This window comes from Pimephales promelas, chromosome 13 (genome assembly GCF_988280905.1).
Source record: "Pimephales promelas chromosome 13, fPimPro1.hap1.1, whole genome shotgun sequence".
Taxonomy (NCBI): Eukaryota; Metazoa; Chordata; class Actinopteri; order Cypriniformes; family Leuciscidae; genus Pimephales; species Pimephales promelas.
The window spans coordinates 4,420,704-4,428,751 of NC_142781.1; the positions used below are offsets into that span (position 1 = coordinate 4,420,704).

General features: G+C 42.4%; 1 protein-coding gene across 1 annotated transcript; it reads right to left on the bottom strand.

Annotated features, from left to right (window-relative positions):
- Positions 1 to 497: 497 nt before the first annotated feature.
- cnr1 (cannabinoid receptor 1) lies at positions 498 to 2,822 on the bottom strand. The gene is made up of 2 exons (XM_039664324.2): positions 2,710 to 2,822; positions 498 to 2,041 (listed from the first exon to the last, which is right to left on the bottom strand). The coding sequence occupies exon 2, from the start codon at positions 2,015 to 2,017 to the stop codon at positions 587 to 589; it is 1,431 nt and encodes a 476-aa protein (XP_039520258.2). The 5' UTR covers positions 2,018 to 2,041; positions 2,710 to 2,822; the 3' UTR covers positions 498 to 586.
- Positions 2,823 to 8,048: the final 5,226 nt, after the last annotated feature.

Consider the following 8,048-nt stretch of genomic DNA (forward strand, 5'->3'; position numbering starts at 1 on the left):
GCTACACTGTGTAACTCTTTTAGTTTATTCTTAGCTAAAAACACTTAGTTCTTTCAAAAATATATGTGCTCATTAATGTATATTTAGTTCGTTCAATTAATAAAGTGTTCTCGTGAGTGTACAATATGCCATTGAAAATACATACGGGTAAGGGGTTCGCCATGTTGCCCCTCCATCTTGAAAGTACATTAGCCAAAGAGGGACAAAGACTTCGCCTTTCGCGTTTACATTTGAGTTAACACTCAAGGACAAGGTCGAACTGGAAGCCATGTTAATCTTGGACTACATTGGCCACCGTAGGAGTTAAAACGAAGGGGAACAGAAACTATTATTCACTGGATGGTCATATACCTTTTCACCACCAGATGGGGGTAAAAATCACACAGTGTAGCTTTAAATATGAGGGAGAACAACAACGAAAAAGCCCCGACAGGATTACTCAGTGAGAACCTCATATTTTCGATGAAGAGGGGGGGGGGATGGGGGGGGTTGGCACTTAAGCAATGAAACGTCATAGTCAACACTTTGTCAAACCAGTGGTAACTTAAGCAGCTTTGTGAACGTACACAAACATTCTTTAGTTCAATCAAACGGCTTCCGCCGAGGTCTCCGCCGAGACGGACATGGTCAGTTTGGCTATTTTCACAGTGGTCTTGACGCAGCTCTCGGCGGCGCGGTGCGCGTTCCTCTGGCCGTCGGACTCCAGGCTGTTGTCCAGCGTCAGGGTCGAGCTGGAGGAGCTCCTGCAGGCCTGGCAGGTGGTGAGGAACGCTCTGCGCAGGTCTTTACTCCTCAGGGCGTAGATGATCGGGTTCACCGTGGAGTTGAGCAGGCACAGCATGCTGCAGAACGCAAACACTGTCTTAATGTTGTCGTCCATCCGCCAGAACAGATCGTACACCATGATGGCCAGGAGAGGCCCCCAACAGATCACCAGCACCACCAGGATGAGAACCAGGGTTTTAGCCAGGCGGATGTCCATGCGGACCTGATCGGGCCTGGCGGTCTGGACCTTGGTGCCGTCGGAGGAGTGTACGACCAGGCTCTTCTGCGACGTGCGCCTCAGCATCCTCACGGCGTGGTGGTGCGCCTTCCAGAGGATGTACATGTACGCGTAGATGATGAACAAGACCAGAACGCTGGTCACGCCGATCCAGAACATCAGGTAGTTCTCGTCGATCAGCGGGAAGATGTCGGAGCAAACGGAGTTGAGGCGTTTGCAGTTCCAGCCCAGCAGCGGCAGCACGGCAATGACGACCGAGATCGCCCACATCACGCAGAACGCGATCACGGCTTTGGTGCGCGTCACGATGCGCCTGTACGACAGCGGGCGGTGGATGGAAATGTATCGGTCGATGGCGGTGAGGAACAGGCTCCCCACAGACGCGGTGAACGAGGCCGTCACGCCGCCCAGCTTGAACAGAAAAATGTTCGGACTGTCTTTGCGGTGAAAGACGTGAAAGTCCAAGAAGCTGTAGACGAAGATCACGCTGCCGAGCAGGTCAGCGATGGCCAGGCTCCCGATGAAGTGGTACGAGGGCCGGCAGCGCAGCGTACGCGACTGCAGTATCACACACAAGACCACCAGGTTCTCCAACACCGTAAACGTCCCCAGCGTGAGAGACAGCACCGCTATGGCCAGCTGTTGGCTAGGAGTCAGTATCATGAAACACTCCATGTCCATAAAGTTCTCCCCGCACTGGAGGCTACTCCCATCTTCCCCCAGGCTCCAGTTCCCGAACACATCAGAGCTGTTGGTGGGGTAGAAGGGGAGACCTTTCACGATGAGCTCCTCATCCGGTCCCACTTTGCCCGCGAAAGGGCTTCTTCGGTAGGCGGCGAACGGCTTCGGCGGGGGGTATCCGCTTTTGGCGAAGTCTCCGTCGATGACGCGGTCGTCTAGGCTGATGTCGTTCGACCCGATGTACTGAAGTCCAGAAGTGATGGTTCTGAACGTGGTTTCCGCCACTCCATCCAGAACGGATTTGACATCGGACTTTGAGGCGGGGAACAGCATGGTCAGAGATGCTCTAAAGGAAACCTATTGGATTAAATCGAGAGAATGTTTTGTTCAAACATGACTGACTGAGTCAAATGGATCCTCATTATTTCAAGATAACAGAATATTGAGCTCTTGAAAGCTCGATCGATGCCTCGCTCGGCACAGAAATAAATGCCCTCTCAGACGAGCCATCATACGGCTCTTGTATTTTGCGCTTGTTGTTTTCCTTGCATGGATGGGCACCTGGGGATTATTACACTAAGAGACGGGCTTTGAATAATTGATGCCTGCAGCTGACAGACTCAATCTAAAACACCATAAAGCAGACAACAACTTATGACGCAACTTTAAATTTGGGAGAAAGCGTTTTTTTGTTTTTGTTTTTAAACTCGTAATTTAATATGCAATTGAAAATATACAAAATATAGTTTCGAATGAATTATAAACTCAAACAGACTGCAAACATTTACACTATCACCTGTATGCTCATTTCACCGTGTTTTGAATAATTGCGCTGCATCATGAAAGTTTAAATTCCGCAAATCACAAATGGTAAAATTACATACTCACTGCGAGGCGCGTTTGTTTAAAAACACATAACTTTTTCTGTTTGTGATGAAATACGCGTTGTCATAGAGGTCTTATTAATACCCCATAATAAAAGATGAAATTGATCAAGCTGCTCGAGTTGAGAAATGCAGTTTTACCTTCACATAGTTCTCGCAGACTGTGTTCCTCGCCGTATGAAGAGATGAGCTGATCTCGCAGCGATCCAGAGAGTGTGTGAGAGATGCTGTGGGTTTGTGGGGAATGAGGTACTCAGTGCAAGCGCATCAGAGCCTATATGACGCATCGCGAGTCACATGACCACCCACAGACACGAGCATCTTTAATGTCAAAAATGAAAATAACTCAAAAGTGTAATGTATGTGTGCTGAGAGGTGGTTGGTTATGTTTTTTCCAGCATTGCCTGCCTCCTGTTTGACTTGTTTCCAATGGTTCATCCATAAGAATATCAAAGAATACTGCAGCTGCGTGAATGGTTTTAATAATTTGGTCTTCTGTACTGCAGAACTCTTGATTATTGCTAATTATCATGCAGGATTATGACTTTCTTTCTGAATCATTTATGAATGTATGACTAAATGGTTTCATTTATTTATGAAACCATTCATGAACGTGAGTATTTGACTGCCCTCGAGAATTAGTGTAGGATTAGATCTCTAAATGTTTATGCAGTTTGCCTCGTGTAGTAATTAGAGTAGCCTACATTAGCTTTCTATTTCAAAGAAAAATATAACAAATTATTCAATTACTGGTGAATCGATTAATCGTGATTAATTGGCGTTCTTTATGTAATATTAGTCAACATTTTAAGTGGATCAAATCCTTTCATCAAAGTTATCCATAAATGTTGCACAATACCCGTTCTTATAAGGACAACTTGATTAACTTTATTGATCCACTTCAAATGTTGACTCTGTAGGCCTATGTGTGTATATTAAATTCATATTCTTTGTATGTCTGTCATATTTGTGTTTGTGCATATGTGCAGTAAACACAGTAACGGGCAGTTTGGTCTTAGTTTGATTTTCATGGACTTTTAGTTTGTTTTCATTAGTTCCCTGATTTCCTTTGTCTATTTTCCAGCCCTCAGTTTGTCATTATCACTCTTTCCTTGTATTTAAGTTGCAGTCTTTTCAGTTCTCATTTGTCCAGTCTCAATGTTGTGTTTACTTTGTTTACCTGATAGATTTATCTTTGGAGCTTATTAAACACTGTTTGCCTGAATCTTCATGTGCTTTACCACTACCGTTGTTAAAGGAGTAGTTCACTTTTAAAACAAACTTTTGCTGATAATTTACTCACCCCCATGTCATCCAAGATGTCCATGTCTTTCTTTCTTCAGTCAAAACGAAATTAAGGTTTTTGATGAAAACATTCCAGGATTTTTCCCCATATAATGGACTTCATTGGGAACCAAACGGTTCAAATGAGAGTTTCAGTGCAAACTGTTCAAAGGGCTTTAAACGACACCAGACGATGAATAAGGGTCTTATAAAGCAAAACGATCACTCATTTAATAAATAAATAACAAAGTTTAGGTTTTATAAGCTCAAATGCTCGCCTTGCTCTGTTCTGTGATGAGCGTTCGTGACTCCTGTTCGAACTCAAAATGAACAAATCTTTTTTCGAGTCAATTGGTTAATTCAACAAACCAAATGAACGGATTGACTCAGAAAAAAAATTTGTTCATTTTGATGAACGCGAACTCGCATCACAGAACAGAGCAAGGCGACCATTTGAGCTTATAAAACTTCATTTCGTTGATCATTTCGCTTGATAAGACCCTTATTCATCATCTGGAATCGTTTAAAGCCCTTTGAACAGTTTGCTTGCACTTTTGGACCTTGAACCGTTTGGTCCCCATTGAAGTCCATTGTACTGAGAAAAATCCTGGAATGTTTTCAGCTGCCCCACGGTTCGGCACGCATGTGATTCGCGGATTAACTGCTAATTTTAACCATCATAGAGTGAAAGTTTATTGTCTTTCCAATATACACATTCAAACGATTTTATTTTAAACACTTGAACGGACTCCTACACACAACATTATGTAAAATGTACATAACATCAACATAATTGTCATGAGTGAACAGTAAGTCAGTATATTCGGTCTGTGCAAGTGACAGCAGCCTAATATTCCTACTGTTGTCTGTGTCATTAATGCTCATAAAATAATAAAATACAGCTTTAACAAATATGAACCTATATTTACCTACCTACAGTTTATGCTGCAAAACCAGATCCTGCCTGTCAGACTCTCACATCTCTGATGCACATTCACTTGTGGATGCAAACAGCAAATCTCAGGCTTTACCATCTTGTTCGAGAGAAAAGAAGAGAGTGAGGAGAGCAGAGCGGAGGAAAGTAATGATGGCAGGTTGTAGGATAAGTGTGAGACATTTATTTATACAATACAGATTGTTTCAAAGCAGCTTTACAGTGAAAACAGGAAAATAGTGCATTTCGGCTGTTGTTCAGCTGAGGTCAGTTCAGGGTTGATTCAGTTCCATCGTAAAAATCATCAATTAATAATTTAGTGCGTTTAATCTATAAAGCAGTTCTGCAGAAAAATGTGATGTGATGTCATTGTCCAGCTCAGTTCAGTTCTTATACAACAGCATCAGTACAGTCAGATCAATAATATTGTTGCAGTTTTTTCTGGCCAGAAAAGAAAGGCGGTGTGATTATGATTCAGGCTGCATCACACGTCAGATTGTGGAACGATAGCGTTCAAATATCCATCCAGTTTCTTTAGCTTGAAGATGGGACTCTTTAACGCCGATATGGAGCTGGTCATAGGTCTGTGAAGACTTTGTCATATTCATAATAATTTTATAATGTATGCATAATTTAATTTATGCATACAAATACTGAAGTAGTTTGAGAGTGTAGGAAAACCAGGGAGTTCTTTTGGTATGATTTACAGAATGTAGTTTTCACCAGCAAGTCTGCAGTTCAACACTGTTATTAAAAAAAGAAAATAAAAACTTAAAACAATGTGGGCTGACGGCTATAAAAAGCAAATACTATCGATTAACAACCTAATACCTCACAGTCAAGTCAAGTAACCTTTACCTCCAACCAGACTTTATCTGGTTGGAAGTCACGCCGGTATTGAGACGAGTTTGTAGGAGTTCCTTCGCAGGGCTGATGAGGCTGGCACTTCAGGGATGCGTTGTCGTCGTGTCTAGGCTCAGGTCCACCATCTGATCTGGATATTACAGTTAACCTCGGAATAAACAAAGACTAAAATTAGTGTAGATGCCATTCTTCTCATGATGTAACGAGTACATCCGGTGTTATAGGAAGGGTTCCCGGTTCCGGCTGACCTAATCTATACAGCCTGATACTCATTTCAGACTGATCTCATGAAGTAGCGTGTGTATGACGACACGCCAATTCGTATTTCCATTTTTGGCGTGCTATCAAGACGCATAATCGCCTTTCAGCGTGTTTATGAACGCCGTTGACGTAACGTTATATAAATATATGACTTACCTCAACCCCGTCCCTAAACCTAACCGTCACTGGGGTTAATGGCATTTATGACTGTTCCCTTACCATACTAGGTAAAAAAAAGATATGACTTACCTCAACCCCATCCCTAAACCTAACCGTCACTGGGGTTAATGGCATTTATGACTGTTCCCTTACCATCCTAGGTAAAAAAAAGATATGACTTACCTCAACCCCATCCCTAAACTTAACCGTCACTGGGGTTAATGGCATTTATGACTGGAGATTTGACTGCGTGTACAGACACGCGGAATGACGCGGACGTTAATGTCCCTAAACCTAACCGTCACTGGGGTTAATGGCATTTATGACTGTTCCCTTACCATCCTAGGTAAAAAAAAGATATGACTTACCTCAACCCCATCCCTAAACTTAACCGTCACTGGGGTTAATGGCATTTATGACTGGAGATTTGACTGCGTGTACAGACACGCGGAATGACGCGGACGTTAATGGACGCAAACACGCGGATAGCTCAAAATGCGTAGAGATAGCACGCCACCTGGCTCGAAAGTGGCGTGTATGTTTACGCAAAAGTCATGATGTCATGTTGCTCATTTAACTGATTTGAATAATAGAAATGTATAGAGTTCTATGTGCATGCCAGGTCAAAGAGATGTGTTTTTAGTCTAGATTTGAACTGACAGAGTGTGTCTGCTTCCTGGACAATGTTAGGAAGATTGTTCCAGAGTTTTGGTGCTAAATAGGACAAGGATTACTGCCATTAAACTGGCCAGAATTTTGAGATCGCAATAGATGTGAAGGACGTGCGTTAAGAGCTCGCTCAGATACTGCGGTGCTTAACCATTTAGTGCTTTGTAAGTAATCAGCAATATTTTAAAATACAATGTTTAATTTTGGAGCCAATGTAGGGTTGACAGAACCGGAGTAATATGGTCTTCCTGGTTCTGGTAAGAATTCGAGCTGCTGCGTTTTGGACTAGCTGGAGTTTGTTTATTAAGCGTTGTAACGTTTTCACACTCTCTGATTTTTAGTTTGGTTTGGTTCTTTAATGCTGGGGTGCCAGACAGGGTTTCTGTCAATAATTTAGTTCAGTTTGCAAAAACGTTCAAAGGTCTTGTGCAGTCTAGTTTGTCTTTCACAAAACCCCTCACTTATTTGAGAAAACAATTGCCATAAAATAATATTCACACAACACTCTTAAATAGACCCCTTCTGCATTCAATATGACAGACAACTCAAATTCATTCAATTATGTATTTTAGCAAATCACAACACAGTTTCAAGTGTCTCCAATGGCCCCTTTTTTTCTTTTTTAGTTTGAGTAGGAAGAAAAACAAACAAACAAACAAACAAACAAACAAACAAACAAACAAACAAACAAAACCCAGTTCAAAAAGTTGTTCCACCACAGGTTACAAAAAAAACCAAAAAAACATGAGCTCAAGTCCCAAGATGTTCAGTAATTCCAACAGTTCAGTTCATATAGTTCAATAATCCACCCGTCAATAATGGAAAAAATAATTTCCCCAATCAAAAACAGTCAACAGTCAAAAAAACTCAAGTCAAAACAGTCATCCAGAACTGGCCTAGTGTACTCACGAATGTTTTTCTGGTTGAAAAACAGTCAACCAGAACTGGCCTAGTGTACTCACGAACCACAGGCTGGAAGCTCCCAATCCATCATTTCTGCCCAGATTTTAGAACTGCTCACTCGTACTGTTAGCCTTGCAGCGTCTCAACGACCATCCGCTAATCCATCATGACGAGGATACAATGCTTCACTTTTAATAATCCAGATCGCGATTGATTAAGTTTGCAGCCTTAACACTCTTTTTGCCCGGATAAAACAATAAATCACGGGCGTCTTCAAGCGGAGCTCCGCGAGGTAACTCACTGGCTGACTTCCGACCGCCAAACTCAACTTCCTTGAACGACGCACGTCATCCAAATAAAGGTAGCCTAACTGGCTTCCGACTCGTCATCATCTTCGTCGCTATTT